Source organism: Mesocricetus auratus, unplaced genomic scaffold, assembly GCF_017639785.1.
Source record: "Mesocricetus auratus isolate SY011 unplaced genomic scaffold, BCM_Maur_2.0 Super-Scaffold_100008, whole genome shotgun sequence".
Lineage (NCBI taxonomy): Eukaryota > Metazoa > Chordata > Mammalia > Rodentia > Cricetidae > Mesocricetus > Mesocricetus auratus.
The window spans coordinates 71,136,660-71,160,615 of NW_024429192.1; the positions used below are offsets into that span (position 1 = coordinate 71,136,660).

General features: G+C 38.2%; 1 protein-coding gene across 1 annotated transcript; it reads right to left on the reverse strand.

Moving 5' to 3' along the window:
* Positions 1-12,069: 12,069 nt before the first annotated feature.
* Positions 12,070-13,008, reverse strand: LOC106021732 (olfactory receptor 2L13-like). The gene has a single exon (XM_013118680.3). The coding sequence runs from the start codon at positions 13,006-13,008 to the stop codon at positions 12,070-12,072; it is 939 nt and encodes a 312-aa protein (XP_012974134.2).
* Between the last annotated feature and the right edge of the window lie 10,948 nt (positions 13,009-23,956).

Genomic DNA, 23,956 nt, shown 5'->3' on the forward strand with positions numbered 1-23,956 from the left:
GACATGCCCTTTTCTATTTTCCATATATATGTGGTATGTATGTGGTTTAGCTAGTACCCAATGCTTTCAAGCATCTTCTGCAGGTTGTGGAATGTGACTTTTAGGAATTATGGTGTAACAATGAATTTTAATTTGAGTGATGAACAAAGGGGTCAAGACCATGCTGGGAAACCCCACAGAAATACCTGACCTCAGCAAGTGGGAAGTCATGGACCCTAGTCTGACAGCTGGGGAACCAACATAGAGCCAAACCGGGTACCCTGAATGTGGGTGTCAGTTAGAAGCACTGGGCAGTCTATTGGGCCTCAGGCAGTGGAACCAGAATGTATCCCTAGTGCACGAATGGACATTGGGAGTCCATTTCCCATGGAGGGATAATCTCCTATCCTAGATACACAGTGGAGGGCATAGGCCTTGCCAAAAATGACTTGACAGATTTTAATGATCTCTTATGGAAGGTCTCACCCTCCCTGGGGAGTAGATGGAGGATTGGATGGGGGGGTCATTGCGGGATATGGGAGGATGGGAAGGACAGGAAACTGGGATTGATATGTAAAATAGGATTGTTTCTAATTTACATAAAATTTATATATTTAAAAAACGAAAACAAATAGGCCAATAAAAAGACAAGTAAACAAGGATAAAACAAAATAAACAAGCAAACAAATAGAAATCAAGAAAGAGCATAGAAATACACACACACACACACACACCATAAACCCTAAAAAAATCATAAACCATAATATACAAGCAAAAAGTCATTAAGGTTAAAAGAAAAAGTACAGACAAAGCTATATGATACAAAAAACAAATCCTCCAAAAATACCCTTGAGTTCATTTTGTATTCCCATCTACTGTTGGGCATAGAGCCTGCCCTTATGTGTGGTTTGCACCCACAGTGAGGCTCCCTCCAAGAAACTATTTTTTCTTTTGTAAGTAGTTATCAATTGGAAATAGGTTCTTAATGGGAGATGTCATTCTGTAAATCTGTCTCTCATTGGCTGTTGAATAAAGCACTGTTGGCCAAGAGGCAAGCAAGATAGGTGGGGCTAGGAGTCTAGGAGGATTCTGGGAAATATAGTGAAGTATGCTGTCACCATGTGATTCCCAGGAAGAGGGGATGCAAGTCTGTGTTCTCAGAAATATAAGTCTTTATAAAAATATATATTGGTGATTATGGGTCAATAATTAAGTCAGAGCTAGCCAATGAGAAACAATAGCAAACAGCTTCATAATTGATATAGTGTCCTGTGTATTATTTGGGGTTTTAGACAGCTCAGCAGGTCCCAAGCAGCTGGCAAGAAGACTACACATTACATATGGTGTCAGAAGTAGGATCATGAATGTCCATGTAGAATGACAAAAAGCTTAAAAGGAATTTAGAAACAAAAGAGCAGAGAGAAGCATGGCTACTTGTTTGCAGAATTTTTCTCGGGTGAGCTCTGTTTTGCTAGAGACAAGCTGAGACATGCCAGGCCAGCACTGGCGGTAAACTTACACCTGGCATCTTGGAAAAACCACAGTTAAAACAGCCACAGTTTTGATTAGCAATGTTGTTTAGCAGGTAACAGACACATGACCAGATAAACATAAAGATTTACAGTGAAGTCAGATTCGGATGAAGAAAAACCTCTAAAGGTTTACAGTGTGTTTAAAAATATATGTATGCTTGAGAGAGAAAAAGAAACAGGATAGTGTTAAAAGAAATAGAGAAGCCAGTTGTGGTTTGCTTCAGAGGCAGAGGCAGGCAGATTTCCAGAGAAAACCTATCTCAGAGAAATAAATAAATAAATAAAAGTAAAAGAAATAGAGTAGTAATAATAAATAAAAAAGCCACGTAAAGATGGAAAATACACAGAGGGTCTGGATACTGTATGCTATTGTGTTTTTCAGTTGTTCAGTTGCAAAGGAAAGTACAACTGCTAAAGTACACTTGATTTTAAATGCTGTTGAATTAATCCAACTTATATCGTTTGAAAATGTTTTGACTTCTAAATTTAAATATAAGGACAGGTTACTTGGAAAAAGAGTTTTTGTTTATGTTTCGATAGAAAATGGAAAGCTGTGGATTCCTCCCAGGCTTCTGTGGTTTGAAGCAAGACCTCCTGAAGCAATGTCCCAGACAATCCAACATCTAAAAAAGCTGAGATGATAAAGCCTTAAGGACTACAAAAAACAAGGACTTGGCCAGGTTTTTGAGTTTTGTCATGATACCCATGGTATGGACAGCGTCCCCACCCAGCATTACAAGAATTCAGGGCCAAAGCGGGATGAGTGGAAATTGCTAATGGGAAAGAGGGCCTCTGTGACCTTGTGTAATTGCAAAGCAGTGAGCAGGACACAACATTGCCACTGCTGCCCTAAAACCACTTTGAAATGGAGAGTTATGCATCAATCAGAAGAGAGAGGCAAAGTAACATTTGATAATGTGTTTGGGGTGTGTCCTTCCCTTGCTTCACCCCTTCTCAGGATTCTCTTGGTAGTATGTAGCTTTTTTTTCTATGCAGAACATAGATTTGTTTTGAGTTATTGACTCACTTGAAGTAATTTGATTTTGTTTTGTTATTGGAAGTTTAAGTTAGGGTATCTTAGGTTTTTGGTGAATGTGGGTAAAGTTGATTTTCCTAACATGATCTCTCTTGTCTTAACTTATACGTCTTTAATGCCACTTGACAACATTTTATAGATTCATTAATAAACATGTGTGCAATATTTCCATGGTTCTTTGTATATTTTGTTGTTTTTTTGGCTAGTTTTTCCACAGTACAAAAATGAGCAAAATATAGTTGAGGTGTGTATGTGTTGACTTAGTGATCATGGCTATTAAATTGTTTATGGCTTTCATCAACTCTCTATAGACTCTAAGTTTTTTTTTTTAGATTTTTTTTAAATTTTATTTTCCAGTTTAAATTTAGATAAGAATCAAGGTTGCTTCACAAGTCAGTTCCAGGTCCCTCTCCCATTCCCTCCCTTCCTCCCGTGCCCTCCCCTCCCCCCCCGTTATCCTCTCATTTCTCCAGGGAGGGTGAGGCCCTCCATGGGGGTGTCCATAGTGTGTCATTTCATATAGGGCAGGGCCTAGACCCTTTCCCAAGAGTTCTGGGTGAGAGTACACCTCACATTGTTCTATTGGAGTCGAAAGTCCGTGTGTATACTTGGGATGGGTACTGATCTGCTGCCCAAGGCTCAATAGATTCCCTAGGCCTCTTCACTGACACCCAGATTCAGGGGGTCTTGATCAGTCCCATGCTGGCTTCCCAGGCTAATGCCTGGGATTCAAGAGTTAACCTTTGTCTGGTCAGCTGTTTCTGGGGGTTAAACCAGCCCAGTCTTAATCCCTTTGATCATCAGTCCTCCCTCTCTGTTACTGGCTTTCTTGAGTTCAGCTCAGTACTTAACCAAGGGAGTCTGCCTCTTCTTTGATCAGCCACTAAATAAAGTTTCTGTTTCCCAGACTCTCTGGCCATAGGATTGTAGGCTGGCACTCCGCAGATCTATGTCTAAAATCCATATATGAGAGAGTACATACCATGTTTCTCTTTTTGTGACTGGGTTACCTCACTCAGGATGGTTTCTTCTAGTGTCATCCATTTGCCTGCGAATCTCATGATTCCATTATTTTTTTCTGCTGAATAGTACTCCATTGTGTAGATGTACCACATTTTCTCTATCCACTCTTCAGGTGAGGGACATCTAGGTTGCTTCCACGTTCTGGCAATTACAAATAAAGCTGCTATGAACATAGTGGAACAGACATCTTTGTTGTATGAATGGGCATCTTTTGGATATATGCCTAAGAGTGGAGTTGCTGGGTCTTGTGGTAGGTTTATTCCCATTTTTCTGAGGAATCTCCATACTGATTTCCAAAGTGGCTGAACCAGTTGGCACTCCCACCAGCAATGGAGGAGTGTCCCCCTTTCACCACATCCTCTCCAGCATAAATTGTCATTGGTGTTTTTGATTTTAGCCATTCTGACAGGGGTGAGATGGTATCTGAGAGTTGTTTTGATTTGCATTTCCCGGATGGCTAAGGATGTTGAGCACTTTCTCAAGTGCCTCTCAGCCATTTTAGACTCCTCTATTGAAAACTCTCTATTTAGTTCTGCAGCCCACTTTTTAATAGGGTCCTTTGGTGTTTTGGAGACTTGCTTCTTGAGTTCTTTGTAAATTTTGGAGATCAACCCTCTGTCAGATGTGGGATTAGTGAATATTTTTTCCCATTCTGTGGGCTGCCTTTTTGTCTTGCTGACTGTGTCCTTTGCCTTACAGAAGCTTCTCAGTTTCAGTAGGTCCCATTTATTAATTGTTGATTTTACTGCCTGTGCTACTGGTGTTATGTTCAGGAAGCTGTCTCCTGTACCAATTCGTTCAAGGGTACCACCCACTTTCTCTTCTAAGAGGTTCAGTGTGGCTGGATTTATGTTGAGGTCTTTGATCCATTTGGACTTAAGTTTTGTGCATGGCGATAGACATGGATCGATCTGCATTCTTCTACATGCCAGTCTCCAATTATGCCAGCACCATTTGTTGAAGATGCTTTCTTTATTCCATTGTATATTTTTAGCTTCTTTGTCAAAGATCAGATGTTCGTACGTGTGTGGGTTAATACCTGGGTTTTCAATTCGATTCCATTGGTCTACCTGTCTATTTTTGTGCCAATACCAAGCTGTTTTCAGGACTATAGCTCTATAATAGAGCTTGAGGTCAGGGATGGTGATGCCTCCGGACGTTGCCTTGTTGAACAGGGTTGTTTTGGCTATCCTGGGTCTTTTGTTTTTCCATACAAAATTGATTATTGTTCTTTCAAGGTCTGTGAAGAACTGTGCTGGGATTTAGGGTTTTTCTTGACAATGAGAAATGTCTGCTCCTGGCAACACCAGTTACATCTGAGAGGAAGATGGGCATCAAAGAAACTCATTATGGAGTTTGCTTTCAACATGGCAAGATTAGCCATTTGGGCAAGAAATGCTCTTGCCTAGACTGACTGTTGATGTATAATCTGGACATGCAGGACCCACAGAAAGGTGATTACTGAACTTGGACGATCCTAAAGGGTTCTTGCTTCATAGAAGAGTCTGCTGGACTTTCTGCAGGACAAAGAAAAAATGACTGACAGACTCCCAATGCAGATGGACAGTTTGAAATTTCCTGCTTTTCTGAGAAGTCTGCCAGATACATTGGGGCCTATTGGCTGAAGATGGATGCCTCAACATTACAGAGGAACTTTGTGAGACTGTCCAGGTAGTGAGTTGTCCCTGTCAATTCTAGTGTTTATATATTATCCTTCTGTGGTCTTTGATAGAGTTGAAGACAGATAGTTATAATTATAGTTTTCCTTAGTTATAAAAGATAAGCTACATGTAAGACTTTAGACTCACAAAGATAGGATAGATGATATTTCCTTTGAATCTTGCTAAATGTTAATGAACTAAATATTGTAACTATAGTTCTTACTTGATAGCTGTTCTGTTATATATAATTTGACTATATTAAAGTTAAAACCTTTCTTTTTATTTAGACAGAAAAGAGGAGATGATGGGAGATGTCATTCTGTAAATCTGTCTCTCCTATTGGTTGTTGAATAAAGTACTGTTGGCCAATAGGCAAGCAAGATAGGTGGAACTAGGAGTCTAGGAGGATTCTGGGAAATGTAGTGAAGTGTGCTGTTGCCATGTGATTCCTGGGAAGAGGGGATGCAAGTCTGCATTCTTGGAAAGATAGGTCCTTATAAAAATATATATTGGTGATTATGGGTCAATAATTAAGTCAGAGCTAGCCAATGAAAAACAATAGCAAATGGTCAACAGTTTCATAATTGATATCGTGTCCTGTGTGTTATTTGGGGGTTCAGACAGCTTGCCAGGGCCCAAGTGACTAGTGAGAAGGCTACTCGTTACAGGTTCTTGGTGGAAGATGGAGTCATGTCTAATTCCCTATCTCAGTGCTAGGATCCTATCTGATTTGTACTGTGCAGGCCCTATGCAGAATGCCACAGTCTCTGTGAGTTCATATGTACACCAATCCTGTTATATTTAGAAGACAGTTTCTTGGTGTCATCCATCCCCTCTGACTTTTACACCTCCTCTTCCCCAAAGTTCTCTGAGCCTTGAGGATAAGTGGGTTTGATGAACACATTCCATTAAAGATGGAAAGTTCCAATATATCTCGTTCTCTGTACATTGTTCAGTTGTTGGCCTCTGTATTGGCTACCATATACTGGAGGATGAAACTTCTTCGATGCCTAAGTGAGACACTGATCTATGGATATGGCAGAAAGTCATATGAGGAGTCATTCAATTGCTATGTTCTTTAGCAGAACAATAGCATATTGTTTTCCCCTAGGCCTATCTAGTTTTAGGTTCTTGGCTGCCTGATCAGTGCCAGGCATGGGTTTCATCTCACAGAATGGGCCCTAAATACAATCAAAGAGTGGTTGGTTATTCCTACAATATTTGTGCGACTCTTACAACAGCATATCATGTAGGCATTTACCACTGTAGATCAAAAGGTTTGTAGCTGGGTTGGCACTTACTGTTTTCTGCTGATAGGATTCAGAGTAGCTTTCAGTACTATAAACAGTAGTCAGTAAGGGTTAGTGCTCTAGTTACTTACTAGCTCCGGTTCTCCATAGTCAATAAGATATATGGGTGTTTTCTTCAGCAATAGGGATTTGCTGTCAACTGATGGACAGCAACCAGCAGCTTTGGCAATAACCTGAATTGTTTGGAGGTTTTCCATAAGGTCTGTTTGACCAGAAACTCACCCAGTTAGATGTAATCCATTCATGGTCATGGAGATTTCATTTGGAGAAAAAAATGCCTAGTTAAGGCTTTTTCTCTCCTGTTATTTGGTGACTCCATTTTGATTTCATATATGCATATATTTTAGGAAATTTCTACTGCATTAGGTTTCCATATGACCCTTCAAATGCCCCTTAGTGTTATGTATTCCTGCCCATACTCCCTTACTTAGCCCTCCCTTTTCCTCTCCCTCTATATTCATCCTTCAATTTCAGTTTCTCCCCTGTTTCTCTCTATCTTATGTTTCTCCTTTCTTGGGAGATCCTTCCCTCCTCCCTTGTTCCTCACTCTATACTTAACCTCCATAGTCATTCAGATAGTAACGTCCTTATTGAAGGCTTAAGATATAACATCTACAGTAAGAGAACACAAATTTTTAAAGCAGTTTCTATCTCATGTTGTGGTTATCACCACACATATTTAAGCTCGTGTGTTTTTATCTTTTTCTATACTCACATTTGAAACTAAGCGCATTTCTAATACTATCCTTTTGTCCACTGTAACTTCAGTTTAAACTGTACTTATTTCCTGTTCTCAAGAAGGACATTAGCATCTAGAAATACATGGAAATGATCAAATTTGGTATGGAGAGATGGCTCAGAAGTTGAACACTGGCTGCTGTTCCAGAGGACCTGGGTTCTACTTTCAGCTCCACATGATGGGCCATAAGTTTCTATGACTGCAGTCCTATGGTGTCTGATATCCTCCTCTGGTACCTGAGGGCAATGCATGACTGTGACACATAAAATACAGACAAAACACATAAAAATAAATAATACTCATAAAATTAAAATAAAGTTTAAATGATGAAATGTATCAGATTATCTTTTTACAAGTTTATGAACTTAGCATCAAAATGTAAAATGATTTTGTTCCCTTAGATTTGTAAGTTTGCAAAATATGTTCTGTTAATTTAAATGTAATTTTTAGTTTATTTTGTTATAAGTCTTTTTACTGCTGCTTGACTAGTTGTAGCATGATTATTTGTTTATGACTCTCTTTTCTCTGGCAGCTTAAAATATCAAAATTTAACTCTAACCCATTTAAATTTAACTTACTATCTTAGATAGGATTTCTATTACTGTGTTGAAACAGTATAACCAAAAGCAACTTGGAAGGAAAGGATTTACTTGGCTTATACTTCTACATTGCTGCTCATTATCAAAACAAGGAACTCAAATTAGTCAGGGTGCTACAGGCAGGAGCTTATGCGGAGGCCATGGATGGATGCTGCTTACTGGCTTGCTTCTTATTGCTTGTTTAGCTCTCTCTCTCTCTCTCTCTCTCTCTCTCTCTCTCTCTCTCTCTCACACACACACAAACACACACACACTCTCTCTCCTCTCTCTCTCTCTCACATACACACACACATACACACACTCTCTCTCTCTCTCTCTCTCTCTCTCTCTCTCTCTCTCTTTCTCTTTTTTTTGAGGAGAGAGTCCCTCTGTGTCCCTTAGTCAATTGTGATTCTAATACTTATTTTCTTGATAGAAGATGAAACTGAATGGTGCACCACATTTACCACTGGATCCCCATGTTCAGGCGGGCTAATTTGATCTTGTGCAGGTTCCCTAGCTGTCAGTCTGGAGTCAATGAGCTCCTACTTTCTCAGGTCAGCTGTTTCTGTGGGTTTCTCTGTCATGATCTTGACTCCTTTGCTCATGTTATGACTTCTCCTTCTCTACAGCTGGACTCCAGGTAAATGCATGAAACTGGTGCAGATCATATTGAATGAGATAAAACACACTCAGAAGACAAATATAGCATGTTGTCTCTCATCTGAGATCTTTAGGTCCAAGTCTTCAGATATGAATACCCAACATGAAGTAGCTGCATAAACCAGAAGATAAAAAACACAGTTGTAGGAGTAAAAGTTACCTGAAAGGGGAATTGAGAAAAATGAAGGAATCTAATCAAGGAGAAAGGGTGAGATAAATATAGAAGTAGGCACTGTGAAATGACAGTAAGATCTTTAAGAAAGTAATGAGGGATCATACTATTAGTTATCTACCTGAAAGTACCTATAATACACATAAGTCAGTGTATAAATATACATACATTGTTTAGATGCAAATTTCTCATCTGAACTGACAATGCTCCCTCCAAGAACTAAAGATCATCTACCAAAAACTCCAACGCCAGTCACAAAATCCCTGTTTTCTGTTGTTAGCTAGGATTCTTCAAGAGAGTTTCAAACCATTATGAACTATTGCTGTTGTCCTTTGCCTTGTAGAGGTTTCTATTGCTTAAAACTCTGTTCACTTTAGAGAAAGGGTCCATGGAGCCCAACAGGGTCTGACCTGAAAACCTGTTTTGTAAGTACTAGTTTTCATGTTTCCAGAAGGCATTCAAGCAAGCTTCCAAGGGAGGCAAGCCATCAAATAATCCTACATATCTCTGATGCCTATGAACCACAACGATGACCCCATAGTGCATGATAAGCCTAAAGATGCCATAGTGGCATGCATACTTTTGCAGAGACCAACAGCTAGCTAATTGTACTAAAACTCACTAAAAACAAGTGGTAAATAATGACTAGTACTGGAAAACTAGTTAACTATCAAGGACTGGAGAAGTCATGGATATAGGAAAAGAACCTGTACACATCAATTTACTAAACATGCATAATCCCTAACTAAGCTCAAAATATTTTTCATTATACCCACCAATTGGTAGAGCTCCCACCCTTCATCAAGGAAACTTCTCTTTGCAATAGACAATTACAGAAAACCCTACCCAGCAGTATTTTGAGTTGTGTAGCACAGTCCCAGTGATATACCTGCAACAGAATTATCGTACCTTAGACTCAGAAATCATTGCTTAAGAATGAATGTGAAAGCCAGAGAATCAGGGAGTTTGCTACTTGATTTTGTCTCACAAGAATGCCAGAATCTATTCCTATAAAGTCTCAACAGCATGACTATCTAAACATAACTGAATAGGGACACCAATAGACATGCTAATGTGGATGGGGAAAAGCTCAAGATGCCTCAAACCTAGAGAAAGAATACGAGAAACTAGGAAGGCTAAGAACAGAAAGAAAGTCTTAGCAAAGAAAAAGCACATCAAACGATCAGTTAGTTATGAGAACATGTGCATTAAGGTAAAAATATGCAGCCCTAACAGGCTGTATTAAGAACACTCACATAGGCACACACACACATGCATGTGCATGCACACACATGCAGGCTCATCAGCAAAAATTAATGAAAAATAGCCCAAGAGATTGGAGGGCAGCAAAGGAGGAGGCATGTGGGAGAGTTGGGAGGGAGGAAAGGGAACGGAAAAAAGAAAAACCTTCTAGCAGCAAATGGAAGCTACTACAGAAACATACGAATGGTCAGAATGAATAGATGAGGTGACCCTGTGGTTCCCAACTGTAGTTACAACATCTACAACACAACTCCTACAAAAAGGGCTCAGAAACATTGTGAAAATGTGGGCATTAAGAACCAGAAGACCAGGAGAATTGCTGTAAAATAGCATCTTGAAGGTGTAGGAGGAATAATCAATTCATAAAATCTCAAAAAATATGATTCTTAAAGATAAATTCTATAATTGATTGGCATAGCACTATGAAGTATTATGACATTTCACAAAGTCCCATCCTGACATGAAGAACTAGTGAGAAGCAATGGCTATTAAGAGAGGGAGCATCAGTTTTCATCAATGACAAACTGAGCATAAGTTATCCAGTCACAATTTGTCATTCTGAAACACATGTACATATGAAAACACAAGGTTGATATTTATAATATTAGAAGAAGAGGCCATGAATACTTGATGGAGCTGGCAAGAAGGGTGAAATGGCTTCTATATGTAAACTATAGTCCAACAGATCATTGAACAAATAAAAGGAACAAATGATAATTCTCCAGATAATCAGTTTGATACTATCATTTTTATTGATTTAATCCCCACCAATATTCAGTACATCACAGATACATTCTAAAATATCAAATCTATATGACAAACCTGTTTTAAGTGAGATATAGTTGCATTTACTTATAAGGTGTTACATAATATCTCATACATATATACATTGTACAATGTTGGAATTAGGGTAGTCAATTTATCACCTGAAGTTTTTGCTTTTATAGGATGAATACCTTCAACATTTTCTCTTCTGAGATGTGAGATATTATGTTTAACTATATTTACCTCATTATGGCATAGCACACCAGGACCTATCCTAGTAAACAAGAACATAACTGGAATAAGGGGTATATAACTCTTAAACACTTTGACTTTGTTCTCTTTAAATTTAGGCTCATAAGAGGTATAGACAGATTCCATATTTGTCTTTTATAAGGACTGTATTATTTTGCACTTTGACCAACTGAGTATAATAGTTCTCCATTCTTCCTAATAAAACAGCATTTGGTAACCATTGCCCTTTCTTTTTTGTTGACACAGGGTGTCTCTGTGTAGGTATGTAGACCAGGCTGGCCTAAAACTCACAGAGATCAATCTATCTCTGCCTCCCAAGTGCTGGGTTTAAAGGAGTCATGAACCACAATTGCTCAGCGCTATTGAACTTTCTTTTCTCTTTTTTTTGCTTTTTTTTGAGATGGAGTTGATCTGTATTGTTTTGGAGGCTATCCTGGAACTCGCTCAGTAGACCAGGCTGGCCTTGAACTCACAGAGATCTACCTGCCTCTGCCTCCCGAGTGCTGGGATTAAAGGCATGCACCACCAATGCCTGGATATTGTCCTTTATCATGAGAGTAATTCTTCCTGAGGTGAAATATTACTTTCTAGTAGTTAGTTTTAATGTTCTTATAATATTACATAACTTCCATTTGCTCCAATTTCAGAACAGTTTTCCATGTGTGTATTGCTCACATGACATGTATATAGTTCAAACAACAACGTGTTGTAAATATGCAACACATAAAATATTTTGAAGAATAAAAGCAAAACATATGAGTAAAGAAATTATATGATGTCAAATTTTAGAAACAGTTTGTTAATCTTGGCATAAATACTGCCACATTTATTAAAGTATTTATACATTCTTAATGCATATGAACCATGGTTAATCGTGTAAGAATTTGATAATATTCACTGATTATACTATTGAATATAATACTACAAATAAAATAAATATGTGGGAATTATAATAGTATATAATAATATTTAATCCTAACAAGTAATGAATCACCAGAAGGTTATAACATATGGGTGGCACACATTACGTTTCCAAAAATAGTGCTACTCTGTGACATTCTCCAAGGAAACAGAAAGATGAGTAGAGAAGAAATGATCAATGTTTAGTGCAGTATAATGTCCCAAAGACTCTTTTCACGGCCCCCAGGACTTCCTTATTTCTTAGACTGTAGATGATGGGGTTGAGCATGGGCGTGAGGATAGTGTAGAAGACAGCCAGAATCTTGTCTTCTGCGGGGGAACGGAGACTTCTTGGTCGAAGATAAGTGTAGACAAAAGGTGCATAGTAAAATGTCACCACAGTTAAGTGAGTTGAACACGTGGTGAAAGCCTTTTTCTTTCCCTCTTTTGAGCGCATATGGAAGACTGCAAAAAGGACCCGTCCATAGGAAGCTGTGATGCCAAGGAAAGGAAATAGGAGAAACAGGCTTGTGCTCACAAACACCATGTACTCATAAACCCAAGTGTCCATACAGGCCAGGGGCAACATGGCTGGTACATCACAAAAGAAATGGTTAATGGACCTAGAACGACAGTAAGGAATATGAAGGGCATAGACTGTATGTGCTAAAGAGTTGATGGAGCCCAATATCCAGGATCCTATGATCATCTTCAGACACATCATTTTGCTCATGCAAGTAGGATAATGAAGGGGGTGACAGATGGCAACAAAACGGTCATAGGCCATGGAGGCTAGGAGCAAGCCCTCAGAACATGCCATAGTGAGGAAAAAGAATGATTGCACTCCACAGCCCAGGAAGGTAATGCTTTTCTGTCCAGAGAAGAAATTAAATGCCATCTTGGGAACAGTGGTAGAAATGTACATCAGGTCCATGAGAGACAGCTGACTAAGAAGAATGTACATGGGGGTGTGCAGCCTAGTATCCACACGGATGAGGTGGATCATTGTTGAGTTTCCAAACAAGGCCAGAGAGAAGACAAAGATGATGACCAGCAAAAGCAGAAGGCCTGCCTGATTTTGTGGAAACAACCCTAACAAAGTGAAATCACTTGAGCTCTGGTTCCATTTCTCCATGAAAAGATTGCTTTATCTTTCTTGAATAGGGATCTAAAAGTGAAACACATCGCTGTATGAAACAGGGCAGGAGAATAGAGAGGAACTAGCTTGCACTGAATTGTTCTTCTTCGAAAACTGTCATTCTCTTGGGCTTATTTTGAAATCTGACCTGAATATTCCTTTCCACTTACATCTTGCCACCTTCTCAGTTCAAAGGTGTCGCAACATGAGTCAAATAGCTGACACATTTATTACTTGTAGCTCAACATGAGCCCATTGTTTAACATAATTAAATACAGACGGTGTTCCCCCATGTCTTCTGGCCATCCTTCCTCAACTGGTCCTATACTATACACATCCCACGGATCAAATTAAAGGACTTAAAGGATGACAAATGGTAGGTTTTTGCAATTATTCACATAGAGTAACAACTGACTGACATTTCATTTGTCAGTGGTGAGAGCAAATATAATTGAAAAGTAAATTAGTTCCAGAAAAATGGGAATACACTTTTATGGTTATCTAATGAAGAAAGAAAGTCAGTAAGGAATACATAGGCAAGAACATGGTGGGTGCATAGTACTACTACTTGGCACAGAAAAAATGGGAAGACAAGCATCCTGTGTTCTCTTACTGCTTCTTAAAATAAACACTCATGACTTGACAGATATATAAAACTTACAGGAAAATCACTACTACTATGATATACTGATGCCTTCAAAACACATTCCTTGTTTCTAGATTCTTGTACTGGTATCATGTAAAGAGTTCTTTGTGAAGTTCGTTACTTAATATTGTGAGCATTGTTTAGGGAAGCGATAGTTGATTAGAGCAAGCAGAAGTGTTGTTAAGGAGGACAGGGGTGTGATCAATTGTTTAAAACCTAACAACTTGCATTCTGATATGGATAAGATGACACAACAATGAGATGTGCTGTTAGGTACATTTCTAGACTGCATACCGCCAGATGTTCTTGTTCAGAATGGAGCTGCTGTGGGGACCATGAAGAGAAGACCAGTTAGAGGGAATAAGAAGATCTGGTGACTTTTGCGGATTTGAAAGCAGTCCCATCTCTCGAAACTATTGACTCCTGGGTTTGTTAGGACAGTGGGTTGCCTACTTGGACATAAAATCCTGGCTGCTGTTCATTGATATTTACCTCCTGGCATAGCACATACTCACAGAAGACTATTAACCAGTGTGCCTGCTGAAGTGAATAGAATATTATCCTTACAGACAATAGGGTATTATATTTATACTGACAAAGCTGACAACATCAAGTTTAAAATCTAATCTTCTCCACCATGCCTTCTGAATAAAGAGGAACCTGTTTTTCTTTCTTTTTTTTCCAAGACAGGGTTTCTCTCTGGCTTTCGGGGCTGTTCTGGAACTGCTCTTGTAGTCCAGTCTGGTCTCGCACTCACAGAGATCCACCTGTCTCTGGCTCCAGAGTGCTGGGATTAAAGGCCTGTGCCACCACTGCGTGGCTAGAGGAACCTCTTAGGGACACTTTCTTTTATCTTCTTGAACGCTGGTTTAACTGTAATACAAAGGTCATTCCAGCCATCCTCTCATGATATCAAGCTTTGGACAGAGTCAATACAAAACTAACATTTCACATGTTGAATTTCCTTCTTTCTTTTTAAATTATGTCTGTTGGTGTTTCCCCAGCATGTATGTCTGTATGAGGGTATTAGATAAGACATTGGAGTTATAGTTGTGAGCTGCCATGTGGGTGCTGGGCATTGAACCCAGGTTCTCTGTAAGAATGATCAGTGCTTGTAAACACTGAGCCATCTCACCAACCCCACATTACTGATTTCTAAGAAAGGAATGCATAGATATGTCCTCCTAGATCATTTCTCAGTCATTTATAAACACATGTTGAGGACAGATAAAGTAGTAATTATTTTATTTCCAATGATAGAAGCTGCCATTTTGACAGATGATATTAGGAAAGATCTTTAACTTATTTCCAAACAATTTCTTTATTTGGTCTGGACATTATTTAACACAGCAGAGACATGGAAAGAACCATATTCTTGGCTACATTTTAACTTTAAAATCTTCCAGCGACTCAATACAGGTGTACTATTAGTGTGTTCCTTCATTATTCCAAAGACATGAATAGTATAGAGTTTTTTAAAACTCTGTCATGAGGAGTCCTATTATACAGGAGTGCTACAAATGCAGAATGCTAGATTAATTTTTGCCAAAGTTACAGGTTACACACATAGCAAGGACAGGACACACAGCAAGAGATCTACAGAGCATTAGACCAAAGAGGAAATTGACCATCAGAGTCTGTGCTTAGATTTAAAACTCCCCCAACCCCCTATTCCCGCTCCCGGACACCGAAGGACATGAACCTCAATAAGCTGTCTGCATTCAGCATACATCAGGTCCTGAAGAAGTGTCTATCTGTTTGCTCTGTTTTGCTCTTTGGTTTTGAGAAGCCTCAATTCTGGGAAAAATTCAGCCACTTTTTATGGTCACAACTTTAAAAAATAGCACACACTATGTACTTCAGACACATTTTTGTTGCTCCACTTGTATTTTAAACACAACTTTTGTTTTCTAATTGGTAGTAAAAAATTCATATTCTCCATTCAGAAGAAAATAATACCTCATGGCTAGAAAACCATACCAGAACACCTCCCCTGTCATCTGGACTCACCTTGTCAAAGGTCTTGTGTTTGTGAGAGAAACGACACTTACCATGAGATTGTTGCCTGCTGACAGTCTGTTGTTCCTAGAAAGGCTTCAACATACCTTTCTGCTCACATAGACAGTCATGTACACCACAAGATCATCTTTCAAATATCACAGTCCTACCTCCATCCAAAACTCACTTCTCCCTTCTTGTGTCTACCAAGTTCTGTCGAAAGAAATTTTCAAGAATTGTTAACTAGTCATTTTATATATCATAAAACCAGAAGGAAATACATTCCATTCCTGAAACAATCTCACTGCTTGTTCTGAACATCTTTATTTTCTAGTCATTCCATTGAGTGAAGCTCAAGGGACATTCCACTTCCCTTTCTCACATATTATAGTGAAAAAAGAGACAATGGCAAATCGTGTATTTTATATGCACAATCTTGTATCACTAAACCTTAGATGTTCCTCTTTTTCTTCTAATTGATCCCTCATGTCCAAATCTACAGAGACAAAGACTTGGCCATTTCCCTTGGCTTGGCTGGTTAGAGGTAGGTTAGTTCTGAACTAGAGAAATAAATATATGATAATCACCTCTCCTTCAGTCACAGGATGCCTGAAAATAGACTAAGGAGAGGTGTGTGTACAAAATTATTTCAGAATGTAACTTATAATTTGTAGGGATGTTAGTCAATATGTATCATAGTCCCTCATTAAGAAACTTTTGGATGCTGAAAGAGTGTTTGAGACAGAAATTCTATGTTCAGTGTCACAGTTTGATGTGGAGGTCTTGTGACAAAGTGGATATTCAGATTCAATTCAGGCAGACATATTCAGTGACTAAGAAACTAAGTTAGACAAATTTCATTGCAAATTGTGTTCAAATACATAAATATACTATAATTTGAGGAATATCCTAGGGATAACCTGGGAGAACATATGCTACCTACTTGCATATTGTGTATAAAGAAACAGAAATGAGTATAACTTGTCATTCCAAGTTAAGCTACTATTCTGGCTTAAAATTATGCTTCAATAGTAATTTGAAAATATGCTTAATTTGCTTGATGACATAAATGACATCTAAATCTTTCAAAATGATCCTAATGAGTTATATTGTATCATTATTTTTGGAGAAGAAAATGTTTATTTCACTTTATAATACTCAGATCACGATTTATCACAGGGATATTGTTGCAGAAATTCAGGCAGGGCAGGAACCTAGAGACAAGCACTGACACAGAAACCACGGAGGAGTGCTGCTTACTGTTTGATCTCTGTGGCTTTCTCAGCCTTATTTCTTATGGCACTCAAGACCACCAGCCTAAGAGTGGCACCACCATAGTGAGTGGGGCCCTCCTACATCAACCAAGAAATTGGCCCCATATTTGCCCACAGGCCAATCACTTGAGGTTATTTTCTCAAAGTTCCCCTTTTACTCCAGGTTACTCTACCACGTTGTCGTCATTAAACTAGATAGCACAGAGTTTTTGCTAGTTATATCATAATTTCTTTTTGCAATGTATTTGGGTTAATAATTTGTCTCTGTATCTCTAGATTTAATATCTTTTATGTATATTTGTGTGAAAATGTGCAAGCTTTCTGTGTTTCAAATGTGATTTCCTGGATTTTACTTAAACTTCCTTTATTAAAAATTGTTTACCATATTTTATAAATAAAATAAAACAGGAAGAAACAATCAAGTAAACAAAAACAGTATAAATTCATATACATATTATTTTTAAAGAATGATAAAGAAAAATATGACTGCTTTTAGGTAGGAAATATTCTTTGTAGGTTACAAAGCATTCTATAGATTTTTCTTGAAGGTCTGATAGAACACTGGTCTGAATCCGTTTAGACCTGGGAAGGCTTGTTACTACTATTTCTAAAATGCTTTTATTAAAATATTTTTGTTCAATGCATTTTGGTGATTTCAACCTCCCCAAACTCCTCACAGATGCTCCTCCTCCCGTGTTTATTTTATTCATGTTTGTTCTCAAATTGGTTGCCTTATTACTATTTAAATCTGATCATTTATCATAGGTTTGTTTTGGTTACTAATCTTGTCTTGGTTTAACTTTGGTAGCTTGGATAAATCTAGAAATTAATCCATTTCTTTTAACTTTTCCAGGATAATGAAGTAGAGGTCTAAAAGTGTTCCCTTAAACACTATACATTTATTTGGTGTTTGTCATAAAGGTTTTCTGCTCATTTCTGATCCTAACAGTTTACGTCATTGTTTTTTCTTTCTTTTGGTTAGTTGTACCAAGGGTCTATTGAAACATTTCGTTGATTTGTTCATCCTTTTTGTTTTATTTTCTTTTTCTTTGTTTCTATTTTATTAATTTTTTTCTCTGACTTTTATTTTTCTTGACTTGGAGGGGGGTTTGTGTTTGATTTCTTTCCTAAATTTGAGTTGCATCACTAAGTCATTTTTGGTGCTTTTTCTGACATTTTTTTTCTTTTTTTGACATTTTTAAATTTAAATTAGCAACAAGCTTGCTTCACATGTCAATCCCAGCTACCTCTCCCTCCTCTCTTCCCCTACCTCCCCAGTTCCTCCAATTCCCTACTCAATCCCCACTCCTTTCCCCAGAGAGGAGAGGCCCTCCATGTGGGATATCCAGAGTCTGTCATTTCATTCTGGGTAAGGCTTAGTCCCTTCCCCAAGAGTCCAGGCTGAGAGAGCAGCCTTCATTATGGGAGGGGCACCCAATGTCCAAACTTCTCATGCAAAGACTGCCAGCAGACTATGAACTATGAGCTGTTCATTGGGCACTCTAATCTATTGACATCCCAATTAAACAGTAAGAAGACAGATTTATTTTAACTCCATTCATCTAAGAGGCTTACCTTATCTTATCATATATAGAATTATCCCCTGCTTATTTTTACATAAAAAACAAGAATAAAACTAAAATTGGTACATAACTAGATAACAAGGACCTAAGCAGAGAATGATACTAACTGCCCAGGCCCTGTCACTGTTGTAAAAATCTATGGTTTTCCTGCTAGTTAGCAGCACGGACCATGTAGAGTGGAACCTAAAAATAAGGTGGACTATAGTCTCATGCAATAACCAAGTTTTTCCCTGACATCAGACAATTTGAATTATGAGAATATTCTGAGGGTTAAATAAGGTCGTATAACCAAAGCTCAAGAATTCAATCTTTATACGGTCAAAAGGGCAAGATGTGTTCATGTGAGTTGGGCTGCAGAGTATACAGCGCACATAGTCACAAAGACAACCTGTGCTTGGAACCATCCTGAGTAGTAAGAAAATCATCAGTAAATTCACCTGTGGGGGGCACAAAAACACATGCTAAAAACAATTTTGTGCTGGGAGGGATGAGGTTACAGGAGTCTTGCTCTCTTGGAGTTTCTTCACAAGCAATCAGAATTTTTCTTTACACAGTCCATTCATGAATCATTTTCTTACATATGGGATAAAATAGAGGCAATCCTAAGGAAAAATATATAGCTGTAATTGCTTATTGCAGAAAATTGAGAAATATTAGATCAATATTATTCACCTAAGTCCTTGTCAAAACAGGAATAAACAAAACCACAAAATAGTGAACAGAAAAATATATCAAAATCTGGGCAGAAACTAGTATAGTACAAGTGTAAACAACAACACAAACAGTCAATGAAACAACACCTGGTACTTTGAAAAATAAGCAAGTGTACCAAACATTTAATCTGAATATAAGAGAGAGGAGGCTTAATTAAATTAGAAATGAAAGGCAACAGATTGCACAGAAACCAATGAAATTCTGAAAATTTTAAGGATATACTTTTAAAACCTGCAATGGTCAAGCCAGACAAAATCCTAGAATATGTGTATGTGTGTGTGTGCACGCATATGTGCATGAAATTCTAGAGAGCTATCAGTATTTGATAGTTCCAAGAAAGAAAGCATCAGATGTCTTTAACAATATAATTCCTGGTAGGTTGACCACATGCTTGTAGGACTGGTTTGGCAACACAAACTGTATTTGATGGGGGAAGAAAAATCAAGAAAATTCAACTTTTATGTGGGAAAGTGGATTAGGTGACTATGGGAGGAGTTGATCCAGAGTAAGTATGTTTAAAACATATTGTATGAAATTCTCAAAGAATTAATAAGAAAACATTCTTTAAAAACCCTCTATTATACTAAACTGGAGAATCTTAAAAACATAAATTAATGTAGGTGACTACAGCGTACCATAGTTAAACCAAGGTGAAACAGATAGCAGTTTACATAGATTAATAACAGTCAACAAAATTGAGTTGATAATAAAAATTATCCCAATTTTTAAAGCCCATGATCAGACAGATTTACTGAATATTTCAACCAATAAAATCTGTTACATCTAGCAACTAACTACTAGAATTTTTTCATGAAATAAAAAAGAAGGAATGCTTCCAAACTTTTGATAAAGCCAATATTACTCTGATACTGAAACCAGATAAAGATACAACAGCTAATCAATACCGTTGATAAATATATATACAAAGAATTCTCAAAAACATAAAGGCAAACCCAATTTAAAATCATATCAAAGAGAACATTCACCATTACCAAATCTACTTCATTGTAAGTCAATAAGGATGGTTCAACATATATAATTCAATAAATGTAATCAATTATATAAGTAGACTCGAACATAGAAATTGCATCACTATCATAAAAAAGAAAGAAAAGGCTTTTCAAAAATATCTGACATCTCTTATAGATAAATCATGTAGAATCTAAAGATGGAGAGCGAATACTTCAATATAATTAAGGGCATAAATGAAAAACAATGTTGTGCTCAAATTCTGAACCACCAAATAACCAAGAGACCCATTCTCATGCAAAAGCAAAAAGTCTTTTATTGACAAGTTAACTGTATAAACTCAGGCCCTTAATCTGTCCAACACAGTGGCTGGCTGGCGGGAGAAGAATACTGAGTCAGGGGCCTTGTTTTCTTAGGCTTTTTTCTTTTCTCTTCTTTTCTTTTCTTTTCATTTTTTAAAATTTAAATTAGAAACAAGCTTTCTTCACATGCCAATCCCTTGCTAGGTCTTTTCTGCAGCCTGTCATGGCTGCTAAGGCAGGCACTGGGTGAGGGTCTGGCTCCTTCAACTTACAGCCAAAGTAAGTTGGGAAAAACTCAAAGTATGCCCACTAAGATCAAGAACAATACCTTATATCCACTCTTATTGAATATAGTCTTTGAGATCTTAGCTAGAGCAATAAGATAAATTAATGAAAGGAAATGAACAAACAAAAAAAGCTGTTTTGTCACATGTTAAGATACTATCAGTGAGGAACACAAAGGTTTCCACCAAAAAGTCCTACAACTGAAAAATAATTTTAGCAAAGTGTAATAATAAAAAATTAACATACAAACATCAGTAGCCTTTCTGTGTACTAATGGAAATTAATCCATCTGAGGGTTTTATTGCTGTGAAGAGATGCCATGACCACAATAACACTTATAAAGAAAAGTATTTAATTGGGGATGGCTTACAGTTCAGAGGCTTAGTTCATTGTCATCATGGCAGGAAGCATGGTGGCATGTTCTACATCTTGATACATGGGCAGCGGAAATAAATGCCACACCAGGACTAACTTGAGCTTCTGAGACCTTAAATCCTGTCCCCACAGTGACATATTCCTTCCAAATGTTAAACCCACTCCAATAAGGACATGCCTCCTAATAATTCCACTCCCTATGGCCAAGTATTCAAACACATAAGTCTATGAGCACCATTCCTATTCAGACCATCACATAATCTAGCAAAGGAAACTAAAGACCTTTACAATGCAAACTTATAGACATCGAAGAAAAAATTGATGAAAGCAGCAGAAATGCAAAGGCTTCCCATAGTTATGGATCAGAAACATCAACTGTATAAAATGGCCCTCTTACCAAACAGATTTATAGATTCCATGCAATCCAGACCAAATTTCCTGAATCATTTTCACTGACATATAAGAAATAATTTCAAAATGTATAAGGACAGTTTGAAGGGAAGTCAGGGAAGAGGGGAATGGTGTAATTGTTAGGTTACAGTGGTCTACAAATAATGGGGAACAGAACACCAAAGTCTAGGGATCAGAAGCAAACTTTATTCCATTTACTGTGACACACACACACACACACACACACACACACACACACTCACAAAAAACAAAAACCAAAACAAACAAAAAACAAAAACTGAAAAGCCAAAAAAATCCAAAACCTTTCACTTCACTTCACTGTGGACACAGGTCAGATTTTGAACTTCAAGCAGGTTTGGAGCCTCTTCTTGTAGTAAAGTCAAGCTCCAGATGTGAGTCGAAGAACTTCTACAACCTTGAGATAAGTCTTAAAGTCACTTTTCCTTTTAAGACTGACATCTCTTGATTATAGGATGCTAACTTCAGATGTTTGTGAAAGCCTGTGGCTGACAAGTTGCTTCGTTATGTCCCTGAAAGAATGCAAGGCAGAGAGTAGAGCTGGTAGGAGGACAGTTAAAAGTTAAGGGAATGCAACCCAGGTAGTCCCAAAGAGGCAATTGTTAGAAGCTAGCCTTTGTCCACTATAACTGCCAAGCTGGAAACTGCCTAGCTGTTAAAAGACTGTGGGCAGAGTTGGCTGCCAGGATGTCTGTTCTTAAGGCAGAAAGCAACTTTTAAAAGTTAATAGTGACTGTCAGGTTCAATTCCCAAAATGTGTTTAGGTTTACAATCATATATTCTGGGCTCTTCAATAATTATAATACAATCTCAAAAAATTAATGATTTGTTGTGGTTTGAAGTAGTGTCCCCCATCTGTTGCAAAAAGCAATTTCCTTGATAAATGATGAAAACTAAACTTGTCTTGGGATATTAGTACAAATGTTTATGGATTGTTATTAGAAATTATACTAGGTTAGTAAATTAGTGGAACTCCTGCTGCTGATAAACACCTTCATCAATATGGTGGGATACAAGATTAACTAAAAAAATCAGTATCCATCCTATAGGAAATTAATAAATGGAATAATAAAGCAGAGAAACATCACCATTTACAATAGCCAAAATTATAAAATATTTTGGGGGTAACTTTAACCTAACAAGTGAAAGACCTGAATCATAAGAATTTTACGTCTCCAAGGATATGGTATGTACTCACTCAGATATGGATTTCAGACATGAGGCAGGGGAGTGCCAGCCTACAATCCCACCACCAGATAGTCTTGGAAACAGGGAGGACACTAAGAGAGATATGCATGGTACCCCACACAAGGGGGATGGGATAGGTTCTACTGAGTGGACTGGGAGCATGAGGGAAGGGGACAGGAAGCTGGGGAGCTGGGGTAAAGTGAGGGGGACGAGAGAAGGGAAGAGGAGGACATGGAGGGGAAGGAAAGTTGAGTCAGGGGAAGAATAGAGGAGAGCAGGATGAGAGCTACTAAAATAGAGGGAGTCGTTATAGGTTTGAAGAGAGATCTGGCACTAATGAGATTTCCAGAGATCTACAAGGATGACACCAACTGGCAATTTAAGTAATAGTGGAGAGGCTACCTTTAATGCCCTTCCCCGATAATGTGATTGACCAATACCTTGTATGCTGTCCTTGAATCTTCATCCAATGGCTGATGTAAGCAGAGGCAGACACCCACAGCTAAACCATGAACTGAACTCCTGAAACCCAGTTGCAGAGAGGGACAAGTGATGAGCAAAGGGGTCAAGACTGGGCTGGTGAAACCCACAGAAATAGGTGACCTGAACAAGGGGAAGCTCATGGACCCCAGATTGATGTCTAAGAGGCCAGCATGGGACTGATCCAGACCCCCTGGAAGTAGGTGTCATTCGGGAGGCCTCGGCAAGCTTTGGAGCTTTGTGTATAAGATCAGTATTCATTTCTGGTATACAAATGGACTTTGGGAACCCATTTCACATGGAGAGATACTCTCTCAGCCTGGATACATGGGGGAGGGCCTAGGCCCTGCCTTGGACGATATGACAAACTTTGGAGATCCCCCATGAAGGGTTTCACCCTCCTTGGAGAGTTGAGTGGGGATTGGATGGGGTTTGGGAGAGTCAGAAGGGGACTGGAGAAGAGGGGAGGGAGAGGGAGCTAGGATTCACATGTGAAGCAAGCTTATTTCTAATTGAAGTAAATAAATTTAAATGATATAAAAAAAGAATTTTAAGTCTCCTGTACCATGCATTCTACCCACCAGCTTCCTGGGTCCTAACACTGTCTCAGCCCCCAAATGACACAGGAGACACTATATTAATTATGAAGCCGTTGGCCATTTGCTATGGTTTCTTAATGGCAACCTCTGAATTAATTATTAA

Excerpts from the sequence above, each read along its gene's own strand:
- LOC106021732 (XM_013118680.3), bottom strand. The coding sequence starts at position 13,008 with ATGGAGAAATGGAACCAGAGCTCAAGTGATTTCACTTTGTTAGGGTTG.